The sequence below is a fragment of the Felis catus genome, chromosome C1, assembly GCF_018350175.1.
Source record: "Felis catus isolate Fca126 chromosome C1, F.catus_Fca126_mat1.0, whole genome shotgun sequence".
NCBI lineage: Eukaryota > Metazoa > Chordata > Mammalia > Carnivora > Felidae > Felis > Felis catus.
The window spans coordinates 200,505,783-200,520,523 of record NC_058375.1 but is presented as its reverse complement, the minus strand read 5'-3'; the positions used below and the strand labels follow the sequence as shown (position 1 = coordinate 200,520,523).

The 14,741-nt window shown below is 47.6% G+C and overlaps 1 protein-coding gene across 1 annotated transcript in view; it reads right to left on the bottom strand.

The window, feature by feature from the left end:
* Window positions 1-13,817: 13,817 nt before the first annotated feature.
* Window positions 13,818-14,741, bottom strand: part of XRCC5 (X-ray repair cross complementing 5) — a 90,583-nt gene continuing 89,659 nt past the window's right edge. The window contains exon 21 of the mRNA XM_006935540.5: window positions 13,818-14,044. Coding sequence (XP_006935602.1) covers window positions 14,030-14,044 — 15 coding nt within the window. The 3' untranslated portion in view covers window positions 13,818-14,029. The remainder of the gene's footprint in view (window positions 14,045-14,741) is intronic.

Below are 14,741 nucleotides of genomic sequence, written 5' to 3'. Positions count from 1 at the left end.
CACCTCAGTCCTGTCAGAGGTACGCTGTTATCTCCCAAACTCGCCATGGGCTGGATCTATAAGATCCAGGCTCTGAATGAGGCACTTCTTCAAATCCCAGACCTGAATTGGGCTCAAGAGAAGCTTTTCTTCTATAGTGGTAGCTTCCATGGTGGGCTCTCCATACTTGTGTATTCATTAATCCATCCTTCCGTTAATTCAATACCATTAAACACTTGCCCCACATAACACAGCATGGGCACGAGGGAGAATGAGTAAGACAACCCAGAACGTAAAATCCAGCAAGTCGTCTACAGGACATGACCCTGGATCTCTGAGAACTGCTATGCCACAGACATGCCATGGCTATCCCACAGCAAGCTAACTTCATGAGTCAGGTGGGTGGAGGGGGTACCTGAGGACCAGGCTCACCTCTCAGGCCACCTAAAGCACCATGCTCCCCAGGCCTTTTGCTCCAGCCGGAGACACAATCCCCGTCCATGCTACCCTTTTCCTTCCTTCTTAAGGGCCAGCGGATGGTCTGCAACCAAAGCATTTCCAGACATTTCCCCCCAACTGCGTCGTGGGCTCCAACGTCAAGGGCTTCTCTTCTTTTCCCAGAAGCCTGGATGGCCTCCCGCTGACGGAGCCCGATAATAAATGAGTTCATTACCCTGGCTGCTGGGGCCCATGACAGCCCATCTGGTGGCATGATTAATGAAAACTTTGACTGGGGAGGGAGGTGTCATCTCAGGGCCAGAGAGCAATTAGCTGGAGCGTCTTCCAGCCCTTCATTTCCGACCGATGCCTGAAAGAGAGCAGGGTCTTCGTGGGTCAGTCCCATCGCCTTCCTCTGCTTTATGTTCCCTGCGGAGCCTCTGTCCCCAGAAGCCCACTCTAATTAAGCAGAGGCATCTGATCCTCAAATTCCCCAGGTGGGGCAGGGGGACCGTTTCCTGAGAAGTGGATTTTTCTTCTCCTCCCAGGAGCAGAATGTGTTAGGAGTTTGAAAGAGGGTTTCACCTTCTCCTTTCTTGACCCCTGTGCTCAGGGACAGTGAACTCCCCATTTTCCATCTGCATCCAGGGATGATCTTATCACTCTCGGTTCTGCCAGCTACTGTGAAGTAAGGCCTCAGGACCAAGCACAGCTCTTCAGCCCATGGCACCAGAAGCCCTGCATTTGTGTGTGTGTGTTGGGGGGGGGGTGGTGTTGGTGCTTTCCTGGTCATAAGTGACACTGCTACTCTGGTCCCCGACTACCTGTGATAATGGTTGGCTTATCTCTATGTCAGAATCCAGACAAGGTAAGTCTCAGACTCCAAGAAGGAACCCCACTGTTTCTGGGGCAGAGACACCAAACTTCTCTCTTTTTTGTGTAGCCCACAGGTCCTAGAATATCAGAATGAGATCCAATTTGGGCTTCTCACTTGAATGAAGCCATAGTAGGTACCGATTTGCATCCTCACAACATACAGCAACCTGTTGCCTTTGGTCTACAAAAATTCTGTGTCTGTTTCTGTATCAGTTCTTCCCCCACATCCGAGCTCCCAGTGTTCTACAATCCCTGAAACAAAATATACTTTGGATCTTTCATTCACACCAAGGTATAAATAGCTGATAACAGTTTAAACTATTACCTTTATTAGGAGCATCTCCATTTTAACAAGGACCAAAGCCTTGAGCTAGGAGGAGATAGGTGTACTTTCAGAAAAGGAGCCAATGAATGGAGGGAGGAACCCTTGGAGTCTTTTAAGCCTCCCAGGAGTGAACATTCATTCTAGAAAACACATTAGGCCCCTCTGTTTCTCTGTGTCCTCACCACTACCCTAATGGGAGTTAGCATCATTTCGCCATAATATTGTAAGGAAGAAGGGGGGTTGCAGGGTTCCTCCTCTGGATGGCCTGTCGTGTGAGACTTCTCAGGAACAAAGATGGAGATGTCCTAGAAATGCCCTTGAACTCTCTACTCAGTTGCTTCCTGTAGGTGTTTGTGCTTTTCGGTACCATGGCATGAAAAGGACATGGCTGAGAGACAAGGAGTGAGTATAGCTAAGAGGAGGGCAGGGAGATGGGGTTATCCTTGTGAGACACTTTGACTTACACCAGGAGATGGCTTCAGAGTTTCAGCTTTGCCTGCCTTACAGATTCACTGTGAGATTATAAGGAAAAGTCCCTAGCTCTCTGCATCTGTACCTTTTACATGGCCCTGTGACTTCTTCTTGTATGGAAATGGGGTGACAATCAGGAAAATTTCACGTGGCAAAAGTGTTGAATTTTAACAGGGGAGAATTCTGTTACTTTGTTTCAAAGCCCCAGTGGCTCCCTGAGAATGGTGGGTGTGCTCCATCTTTGAGATTTGTCAGTTTTATTTCCCAATGTGCCTAGAACAGTGCCTGGCACTTGGTAAGGAATTCTCCATAAGTATTTGTGGAAGAAAGGAATGAAATCAACCAGGAAGTATCCTTCAAGCGTTCAGGTAGACCAGTGTTTATGAACTTTTTAAAGTCATGGAGCTCTATGATCAGACAATATCTTACATGTATCTGCAGTAAAGAAAACAGAGAGGGAGCTCCTCTGGTCCAAGTGTGTGTGTGTGTGTGTGTGTGTGTGTGTGTGTGTGTATGGAGGGCGAGTTCCCTCACCCACCTCCCATTCTGAGTTTACAGATAAGAAACGTGGGGCCGACAGGGACTATGTGACTTGCGGAGCTACCCCCAGGCCCAGGTGCCCCTCTCCTCATCCAATGATCTCCCCACTACATTGAGACTACCAGACTGCCCAGTGGATGGGCCTGGGGTACCCTGCCTGACCACCCATTCCCCTTCCCCCCAACTCTTCTCATCCAGAACAGCCCCACCGCTACCTGTCACATGTGTGAAGCTTCTGCCTAGGCTTTCATTTGAGGGAAGGGTTATAATGCTTAAGAAAAAAAACCATTGCTGGGGGACTGGAAGAGGAAGAGAATATTGAAGTAGAGGTTGGCTTGGTGGGGGAACCTCAACCTCCCTTTATTATATGACTCTGAATAAGTCAGAACAGACATACCCAAGGCAGGGACTCGACGTGTACTCTCCCCTCTGCTTTCTTTAGGGGCTTGTTTCATTCTGTGCAGTGGGGAGAATGCTCTTGCCTCACTGACCAGGATTTAATTTGGTGGGAGAAAGGGAAGAGAAAGGGACAGGTGAGGAGGGAAAGAGCCAAAGAGTCCCTATCTCATGCCCTCCAGCTCTGAGATGCACAAGGCTAAAGACCTCCAAGCTACATAGGAAGAAGTAGCGAGACAACCTTCCTGCCAGTGTCCTTCAGGCAGATGTTTAGAGGCAAATACCGCCAAGAGTAGGAGGGAAACACCAGGAGATGGTGCCCGAACTTGGCCACATGTGCAATCAGCTGGAGATCTTTGTACACTATGATGCCTGGTTCCTGAATTTGGATTCACCCCATGGGAGTTCTTAAAGCTTGTTGGGTGTTTCTAATGTACAGCAAAGTTTGGAAACCACTGCAGGGAGGGCAGGGATGCGTAGCCCTACCTGAAGCCTCCCCACTGAGCAGCTGTGTGGTTCCTACCCTACTTCTCACCAAGTGTGGGCCCCAGGGGACAGGACCCCAGACAGGACAGAGTGCACAAAGGCGGGGCCAGCCCTGTGCTTATTCTGCTCCACAGACCACAGGTAAAGGTGGCCAAAGGTGACACAGACCAGAGCTTTGCAGGAGGCCGCAGAAAACAGGAGGTGGCAGGTTGTGAGCACTTTCCTGAAAGGCGGGGAAAGGTCAGAGAGGGTTGTGGCTGAGGCAGGAGGGAGAGGGATGGGTGTGTCAAGGTGGAACAGTGAGCAGCCAGGTGGCTTGCTGAGAGGAGGAGAGGGAACAGGCTGGGGGGCAAGCTAACTCAGCCTGGCAAGTGCACAGAAGGGGACAGTTGGGTACGTGCTCTTGACACCAGGCCTCGGTGTCCCAGGAATCTCAGGAACCTAGAGGGAGGGGAGAGACGGACTTCCACCACCTAATGGCTGCTGGTGGGGTCACCTCTCGGCCACTGTCCTCCCTGCTTCCTTGGGGGCTGGCTGGTTCGGACCCTCACTCTCTCCCCAGTCTTTCAGTGACTTTCCAACAGCTCTCCCTGCACCCTCTCCATCCCTGCTGCACGTGCCTGCCAGCATAACCTTGCTGAAGGGCCCATCTGGCTGCATTTCTCTTTTCAAAAACAGGGTTTGCCCACAGCTGCCCATCATTTTCCATCATGTGTCTCACCCTCCAGCCAGACCAAACCTCCCTGAACTTGGCCTGAATGCTGCCCTGCTCCTCCCTGTTTACTAGATTCTGTTCTATTCATGGTCTGTCTGAAATGCCACCAACTCCAGAAAGTGTCCTTGCTTACCAAGGACTGAAATTCATGTCGACTTCAGTCCCTTCAAACTCTTCTTGGGTCCCTTTTGGAGCCTTTCCCACCTTGCGGATTTGGGCTCTTTGTGAACTTGGAGGACTAGCAGTATGCTCTCCCACTCTGACCTTCTGGAGTGCCCAGTGGTGTTTTGGATACAGCAGGTGCCCAATGCATGCTCACTAAATGGAATTTTATGGACTAGGAACCTGGGCCACAGGTCGCGAATAAGTGTGCATGTGGACCTACTTGTAGGGTGGCTGGAATATCGAGACAAGAGACCCTTCTTGCCAGACATGGTCCTGGATAAAAGATCCCATTGTCCCACATAATGCCCATTAGAGCAAACATAAAAGATCAGGGCTGGGACTAGATGCTGAGCATGTGGTCTCTCTCGTGTAAGAATTCATGGATACAAGGACACAAAGACACAGACGTAGCAATAACAGCCAACATTTGTAGAATACTTTGCACTTTGTTTCGCGTTCACATTCTCAAGAAATACTTCACGATTGCAGACACTTCACAATTCCGCAGTCTGACCCTTTCCACTCACCCGAGATATATACTTGCTACCTCTCCATCGAGCGAGAACATCTAACGTGTGTGTGTGTGTGTGTGTGTACATGTGCATGCACGCACACCTCTAAAGAACTTTAAGTTTATCTATTTAGAGTGCACGAGTGAGGGGAGGGTGCAGAGAGAAAGGGGGAGAGAGAGACAGAATCCTAAGCAGGTCTGCACTGTCTGCGCAGAGCCCGATGCGGGGCTCAAACGTACAAACTGCAAGATCACGACCTGAGCCAGAACCAAGAGTCAGACATTCAACTGACTGAGCCACCCAGGTGCCCCCCCCCATTTTGTAATATACAGAAAGGAGAGACTGAAACGATTCAGCCCCTTCCATATTTCAGGTGTCGTTCTAGGTATCTGATAAACACACAAACATACTCCCCAAAGGCCTGCTCACAGGTGTGTGTGTCCAACTCAATCCACCTCCTCCCTGTACCACACCGCTCTTTCTCGTGACTCTACCTGTTTGCTCCCTGCAAACATGATACCCAATCTTAGTGGCTGTTATGGGTTGGTTTGGGTCTCCCACAAAAGCGAGGTTAAAGTCCAACTCCTAGTACCTCAGAAAGTGACCTTATTTGGAAATAGAGTTGCTGCTGGTGTGGTTAAGATGAAGTTCCACTGAAGTATGGTGGTCTCCTAATCCAGTGACTGGCTCCTTATAAAAAGATGTTCTCAGGAACGAATATAGTGGCCCAGCAAGGGAATGTGTGCAAGTATGTGGATACACTAGGTACAGGAATGTACCTGCATGTGTAGTGAGTGTATGTGTGTGAGTATGTATGTGTGAGTCTGTGTGCACACATATATTGTGCCTGTGAAGTCAAGGAGCTGTTTTTGCCCCTCTCCCTTCACGCATGTGTGCGTGCACACGCATGCACACACACACACACACACAATACCTTTCAGCCCTGAAACTCTGAGTATCTTCTTGGCCTAGACTATTAATAAATGTCAGGCACTCCCCTGCCTGCCTTTGCCAGTGGGCCCATGGCAGTTTAAGAGTGTGATTAAATCCTTATTAGGACACTAATCAAAGTAGCCCATAAAAGGCATCTAACCCTGAAGCTGTTGGGAGTATGTAGGGCCCATAGAGCTAGAAGTTGGGGAGGGGAATCTTTAAGCAAAGGAGACAAGTGACACATTGCAATGTGACGAACCTGCTGAGGATCTAAGACTTGAAATGCATAACACACACACACATGCACACACACGCGCACACATGTCTCTGCCCATCTAGAACTCAAGCTGCCTTTTCTATTAGAGAGCTTCCTATTCCTCGTTTCCTGCTTCAACACTCAAAAGGCAGCTCTCCGGTTTGTAGGAGAAAACAGATGCTGTGCTGGGTGATACACCCTGGATCACAGAGCAAGGTAAGGACAGAGATGGAATTGTTCCTCCTAATGTTGAGCTAATCCATGTAGGACTGGGATGTCCACTCGTAGAGGAAGAGCAGAGCATTTTAAAGCCAGACAGATGCTGGTATAGAGGAGAAATGGAAACTGGAGAAGCTGATAATGGGGAATATTTACTGTGCACTTATTATGTGCAAAGCATTTTTGTGGGTCATCCTCCTCCGTACTAGCAATGTGTGCTAGTAACACAAACCCTGTCTGACAGTTGCAGAAACCAGAGCTAGGAAGGGGCGAGTAACCTGGCCAAGGTAAGACCAGGAAATGGTAGTGGCAAGCTTTGAAATGTAGGCTATCTGATTCCGGGCTCGGGTCTGAATTATTCATGACATTCAGTGGAAATTAAATTCTAGGAAAGAGGGGTAGAAAAGGTGTGAACTCACCAAATGCCCAGACTCTGCAGGTGCATGAAGCCCTGGCTTCAAAATTCAAATTTCGTGCCCATACTCCTTCCTGGGTACCCCTCCAGCTCCCACGTGCCCTCCTGGGAACAGTGGTCGGGGCGGGCAGGACAGCTGCGCACGCTCACAGCACTCACCCAAGTTCTGGCATAACGAGGGCCAAGGGCTGCGAGAGGCGTGACATGCCTCGTAAGCAGGCCTTGAGGATGGAGGTCCACGAGAGGCCCGGGCGTCATGGCAGACAGCAGAACCCGCTGCAGCTCTATCCAGAGGCTTCTGCAAGAATCTCTGGCGATCACATAGGATGTAGGGGGATGGGTGGGAGGCTGAAAGGGACCAGCCGGCACTGGCTTCCTCAGACAGTGTTACTTCAGCCAATGGATTTTAAGTCTCAAAGCCACTAATTACCATACATCCCGCAGAATGGAAGTCTAGGTTTGAAGACTTAGTCTGGATTTACAGAGTTAGTAAGTGAAGGAACTGCGTGGAAGAGACTTCCGGGTGGCAAACCGGATATCCGTTCTCTGCCCCGCCTACCTGAATGGTCTCCTACGGGTTGGCTGGAATAACATGCCCTCTGGTTCCGCCAGCCTTCCCTGCCCTGAGGGTTAGACACGTGACAGATTTCAAAATTTCTGCCCAAAGACAGTGGTCTACATCACTCCCGTTTTTCCTGATAAAGAGGCACAGCTGGTGCTGCCCTTGCCGCCTTTCAGTCTTTGTATGGGAACAGGAGGAAAAGGCGTCAAGAACTGCAGCCTCCCCCTGATGTTACTGAGCCACCGAATCCCAGACAGCTGTCGGAGCCAGACTTCTCGGCACACCGAGAAAACAAAGCCTGATTTTGTTGAAGCCAGTGTTAGCTGGTATTCCCATCATTTACAGCCCGAAGCTCTCTGGACTGTCCTGACTGAGGTTCACATCCGTACTGCGACATTGGCGAGGGCAGCGAGGGCCAGGTACTTGAGTTCATCACTTCCGGGGAAAAGACTGTGTAATATTTTAGTATTGTAAAAATCGGGATACAGACTAAAAAGGCTACCGTGTTTGTTTGTTTCCCCCTTTCTTAACATAATTACTGGTATTTTGGATTGGAAGAAATACTGTATTTGAAAAGATCCCAGGAAACGGACTGCGAGAAAGACCCATCAGGTTTCTGGGCTCTCCAAAGATCTCCTTGTTCCCTTTGCCTCTTGTTTGTCCAAAGTGGAGAGTCTGGCAACCCTCCTGCTGCTTTGACAACAAGGTACATTTGAAATGAAAACTCAAGCCGCTTATGCTAAAATATTTATGCTGCTAGTGACAAAACTTTTTCTCAAATTGTCTTTGAGCCTCTGATACATCCTTTTGGATACCTGCAGTGGCCTCCAACTTCTAAGAATATATTTGATGTCTGAAAACAGTGGGAGGTCACCTCTGGCCAAACCTTGTGAATAATGATCAAAACAATGCAGATGGTTTGCTCCAAGGAGATGACTAAACCAAACGCGTCGGCTCCCAAGACTACTTTGAAGAACACCAGAACTCTAGCCCTTTTTGTCTTGTTTCTAAGTCCCATGCCCACCACCAGTGGGTTTGGACAACCTGCAAGCAGTGTTCCAAATGGCCTGAGGCCTCCTTTCACCCACCACACATGCCCCACAGCCCTACTTGTGAGATCTTGGCTTGGAATTATTTTTCCTCTTGCAGTAAAAAAAAAAAAAAAAAAAAAAAAAAAAAAAAAAGAGAGAGAGAGAGAAAGAAAAAAAAGCCAGAAGTATAGAAAAAGAAAGTAAAGAAAAGCATAGCAAAGAAAAAGAAAAAAAGCCAGAATTTCTATATTATTGCTCATGCCTCAGCCTTTTGCTCCAAATAGACTCTCCTCTTCTGAGAGGTGAGTACATTCTGTTCTCCTCATCTCATCTGGCAAACATTGGGACACAGGGTTGACAAAGATGTTCTTGGGTGTTGCCAAATCTGCAGAAATGACAGGTCCCTCTCAGGGCAACTTCTGCTGGTTTTTTCCAACCCCTATCAGACATTCCCAGATAAGGCTGGGGCTTTATGCCACCTGGCATCGGAAATGCCCTACGACTCCCTTTTACCCCCGCCCTCTGCCAAATGCTGTGGATGCAAACTGATAAGAGATGGGACATACTTTCCAACCTTTTATTCTTGCTAGGACTGAGATAGAGCAAAGTCATGTATATATTCCCTAAGATTGTCTAGATTTTCCAGGAATTTACCGTGCCCTTCCCTCTGCTTCTGAGCAAGACTGTTTCTAATCCAAGCAGGCAGACCAGCAGAGAGGGGAAAGGAATCTCTTTCCTGTTTTCAAAATCCCTGGAGATCTTTCCATAGAGTGTAAAAAGTCTTAACACCAGAACAGACACAGCATCCTGTGAGATGAACAAAAGCCACGCGACCACAGGGAATGTGTGTATGCATCTTTGATGAGGTGTATGATCTTGCCCCTATTTCCCCCATTTAAATTAAGTCAAACCCAACAGCTTGGAATGCGACTTTAGAATTGTGAGCAATGACAGATGTGCCACACATGCTACCCTTTCGTGCTTTCCTTGCCAAGCTGTTATCTACAGTTACTTTGAAGAACAGAGTTCATCTTTGTTCTTGCTTCTGAAAGGGGAGCTGCAGATGTTTGATTTGGGCCATAAAATCAAGGCACGGGGGTCATGTTGTTACCTAAGCAGCAGCTGAGTTCACGGTCACCTACATTTGACTGATTTCAGGTTTACACTTTAAGGAATCAAGGTAATCCAGAGATGACTACACTCCCCATGGTCATCCTGTTTCACCCTTACTGTCCCTGAAGCACACAGTTCATAGCACATGTGAAACCTCTAAAATAACCAACTTCAAACACATTAGTGAAAAGTATTTCACTGAGTGTTTGGAGGGGAGACCCACACAGGATGGAACTAAGAATAAAATGCTCTACACACACCTGTGTTTTCCTAATCCCTGAAGTTCCCCTTCCCTGCTAGGTGGGCAATCTTTCTCTTCACCCACCTCTGCCTCTAAAACTCTTCCCTCACTTATAACATAACGCTCATCAAAAGAAAGGGTGCCAATTAGCAAGAACACTACCACCATCACATCTCTTGTTCCTCAAGCTTCCTCAGTGGTGTCATCTTCCTCCTACAGGCCTCTCCCCATCCTGCCGTCCCACCATCTGCTCCTGGGTCCTCACCCTGGCCCTGCGAGGGCTACTATAATTCCCAGCATGAAATGGTTAAGAAGGCATAGAGAAAACCAGAGACTCACCCAAGCTAAGACATGATACAAGACACATCCTCCAGGGCCTGTCAGAGCCCTTACCCATCTACGATGCTGCAGAGGTGGATGGGCCTGGGAAATGTAACATGTAAGGCTGGGAATGGGGCTTGCACCTGGGTTGCCTCGTCTCTACCCCAGGCAGCATGTGTTCCTAATATTCAAGCCATCCCTGCAAAGCCATAGATATAAATCCCCCCTATGAATGAGAGGATCTCAGTCAGGTCCTGACCTGGCTTCTCCCGGGCCAGCCTTCCCACAGATGAAATACAAGTGACTTCGCTATTCTGTTGTTTAGAGGTTAAGGGACTTGCTAAGACCACAGAGCTGTCAAGTGTTACTGACATGAGGATTAATAAGCACTTGAGTATCGAACATCCAGGGACACTCTGAAGCACAATGCCATTATGTCTTTCTAAAGAATAGAAGGAAATCTAGTCCAGAGTTAGGTTCAGATGGAGAAAAGGGGTGTTTCCTTCCTCTCCAAGGTGACCACAGAAAGCCAACAATACCTAGGTAGGGATTGTAACTGCTGATTAGGTGGACTGACCTATATGGAGGTCAAAGTATAGACTGGAAGAAGCCTCCCCCTCCCTATCCCCCTCCTGATTCTCTCCTGCCTGCTAGAGGGAGGGAGGGAGGGAGGACTCACAAATGTGACTGGTGACTGAGCCGTGTCTACTCAGGGTCATTTAAACCCTTAATAGCTTATACATATACTAACCTCCACAGGTATTTCTACTTCTGCTCTATGATGCCAGACAGACAAGAAAACCAAAGCCTATTCTGAGTAGTCCCCACAAGATGCTCTTACTTTGTCCTAGGCTTGACAGCCAGCTGGTGACAAGATCTAGATGTAGGAAGCAGGCTATAAACTGAAGCCCCAAGCTGCTCTCCTTATGATGGTTTCCATTTTGCTGTTTGCTCTTTGTGTGTTTAGCTCCAGCAGGGCATTAACAGGAAAGAGGTGTTTGGCAAGGCAGGATATGGTCATTCCTCGGAATGAGTTGGGTTTGATACTAACTTAGTATGGTCAAAATCTAGGGGGACAATATAATCTATAATTCCTATCAGGAAGCCATTATGCCAGGACAATAACTCCCAAGTAAACTGGGATGCGTGGTCACCTTATCAAAACCATCAACACTTCCCTGGGTCCTAACCCCCTACCTTGATCACATAGAGACCTTAATTTTCAGGTAATAACTAGAAAGAAAGCCTAAGTCCAATAGCAGTAGGTAATTATGAAAGTTAGCACTGGTATACTCAGGGTTCTAAAAGAAAAAGACAAAGACAGGAAAGCAGACCTATTCAAAGGTCCTGCCCATGGCCTCTATTTTGGGTTTTCCTAATACCACGGTGCTTTATTTCTTTAAAGCATTTTGTAGTTTACAGAGTACATTCACAGGCACGTTGTCCTTAATAAGCCTGGAAGGCAGGTAATAGGTTCGCACACTGACAAAGGCCACACGGCAAGCAGCAGAGGCAGAACCTGATTTCAGGATCTGTAATGGTCTAGCGTCCTTCCCCTACCCATGCTGAGACCATGGACCAAAAAGATTATCTGTTGCTTGAATCAAATCAGCTACAAAGACAGTCATTACTACTGTACATATTCAAAACAGAAATACATATGTGTGCATTTATTTTTAAAACTACCAGGAACTAGATTAAAAAACTGCCTATTCCCAACATGGTTTTCTAAATAATTTCCGAAGAGTCTAACTTTATATGTAAATTAATTGGCAAAGAATCAAACTCTTAACATTTAAAGGTGGTTCTTAACAGGGGGGCAGTATGTACTCTTGAGGGGGCATTTGGGTTGTGACCGAGGGGTGAAGGGGAGCCCCCCTTCCTTTACCTCTACTTCCTCTGTAAGTCAACAAGCTGTCTCTCTCCACCTGTGGAGATCCTTCCGCCACTCTGCAGCTTGATTTCCTGGGTGTTCCAAGGGATCTGACCTTGATACAGCTGTGTTTGAGGGACAAGGGAAATCCTGGTCCCCCTACTTTCCGGCCACCTTAACTCCTCCCTCTAGAAGTCAACAAATGTTAGTGACACTGAAGATCAAAGGTGACAAGGATGATAGTCCCTGACCGCCGATTCGCATACAAGCCTATCATTCGCGGGACTGTTAGGCATCTGAGGCTTATAGCCCGGGCTCGCAGACCATGATGCGCTGCTTGCTGCTCTTCCAGGCCACAGCTGGCGGAAAACCTGGGGGTTCTACAGACCTTCAAAACTGATTTCAGGGAAATGGGATCTTGGTGTGTTCATCCAAAACATCATGCGTGGCCTCACTCAAAAGAGTATGTTCTGACCAAGTCTACACAGCATGCATTCTGTGCCTACAGGAGGTGGATTTAGTAACCGCGTGACTAATTTAGTCCTTTCCCTCCCTAGCCTGTTAAATTAATTTCTTTCTTTCTTTACATATTCAGACAATTTAGGTAAAAGTGAGGTTAGAGAAGCACAAATAATCCCACCATGTACAACACAGATCAGAAAGTACCAGCAGATCTAAAGGACTAACTTGATCCGAACTTCTCCTGGTTTGACAGAAGGACTATCTCCAAGAGGAACTCCCCGAATTGCCAGAGATGAGGGATTCTTATCAGGCCCGACACCTGAACTGATTCATACCGCCAGGAGGGTCTGATGAGAATAAGGTAGAATTGAGAGTACAAAGCTTCCCCTCTGGATATCACACGTCTCAGTTATGTCCAAGTCACAGACGTGCCCCGGGCTGCAACCATCCAACTAGACAGGAAGGTACGGACGGCATCCTTCACTGGGCTTGCTTCAAATGGGTTCCTGGATGTCAAGATGTGCAGCGTACTGAGGGGATGACCCAGAGGCCTAGAGGAAACCACTACTCTCTCACCTCAGCTGGCTGGGAGATCCATCTTCAAGCAATGCACAGAGGGTCTCTAATTCCCCACTTGGCACTGAAAAATTCTTTTGCAGATAATTCACAGTGAGTGGCACGCCACGGGAGGGGCGAGTCATTTATGCCTTCAATACCACCTTTGCAGAATGAAATGAAACAGTGACCGTTTATGGAGTGCTGAGGGTATGGGGAGACTGGGTGTCACAAGGTTTGTGACACCAAGGGAGGAGCAGTTAGAACTCAGGAAAGGAATGAGGTCTGGAAAAGTAAGGGTTTTGCTATTTTCTCATTTAGGGAAAGGAAACGTCACCCAGAGAGAGAAGAAAGGAGACTCTGGAAAAGAAGGGGAAATTAAGGAAGTGTTTGAACACACACTTTGTCTCTGTGAGACCTGTAGGTGGGCAGTAATAAAACGATAAAATCCTAATTACAGGGGGTGAATTTCCCCGTTGTTTTGTTTCAGGGTTGGCGGATCTGTCAGAGGCTGGGCCAGAAGAGCATTTCTTCATGAGATCGCCGCCGTAGCTTCGTGAGCAGGGAAGCTGTGCCCCCCTCCCACCCTGCTCAAGGAAAACCACCTACACATACAGCTGATGTAATGTGGGGCTGAAAGGCTTAAATAAAAACAAAGAGTCAGCCCTTAGCCACGAGTTCCCAAACCCACCTTTCTGGCGGTAAGGAACTAACGCCACTCTATGACCAGCATAAGCTGTTGGGGGGTCGGACAGTGGGCTGCACCTCCAGGACAGGACTCAGAAGGTCACCAATGACATGAGGTGAAGCTCCATGAGGCCTGCGATCCTTACCAATATACCAGGTCAGGAAGAAATCGGTTTTCCAAAAACTTCAAAGCACATGCATAAATATACCGAGATCATAAAGACCACAAAAGAAATAATACACTGATCAGAAAACAACGATTCTTTATAAACATGTATAGGCTCTAAGTGACCCCTTATAGTTGTATCTACTCATTCCAGAGAATTAGGAGATTCTCTTCCGCAGAACCTACAGAGACCATCCCCAGAGCTTCCAGTTCCCTTGAATGGCCTCCTCTGGACAGAACTCCCAGCGTGAGAGCGGTGACAATTCTCGCAGATTCCCCACACAGCCACGACCTATATCAAGTCCAGCTGTGAATGAGAAGAACACTTTTAGAAAGGAGCCAGGCCAACCACGGACCGCTGCTTCCCTGGTGAGAAGGAGTTTAACGACAATGGCTCTCTTCACTGGTGGCATACATGTACTAACTCAGTGCTGTTTCAGGAGTTAAAGACCCAGTAAGTGGTCACAACACTGAAGACTTCTCCACAAACAGACTGAAAGTTTGTACTGGAATTAGCTGTCGTGTGAGGCTAAAAGGTGGGAAGTTTCCCCACATGAAGGATGGATACAAAGGCAAGACTGACACAGCCTCCCAGGCAACCAGACAAGGCGTGAGGAGGTCCAGAAATCCCCCAGATGCCTCTCAGCTGATTTTGTTTACATTAAGTTAATTGACAATATTCAAGAATTAGGCTTTTAAAAGGCTGTTTTTATTTGTCAACCCACACAAATTGCATGCTATATTGCTTATTTTGGTTGACAGCAATTTCAGTAAATTATGACATTTTGCTACTAAAGGAATGGCCTCAGCAGCTCTTTTTCAGTCCTTCACGAGAAAGGATTAAACTGAATGAACAATATAAGTGAAACCAGAGAGCACGGGAATTTCCTTATGAAATTACCTATCTGATTAAATTTATAACGGCAATAAATAATAGTGTAGGGAGCTTCTGGTGTGTCAGCAATTAAAACTCAAATAAGAAACAGGCCTATGACAGGCAGCAC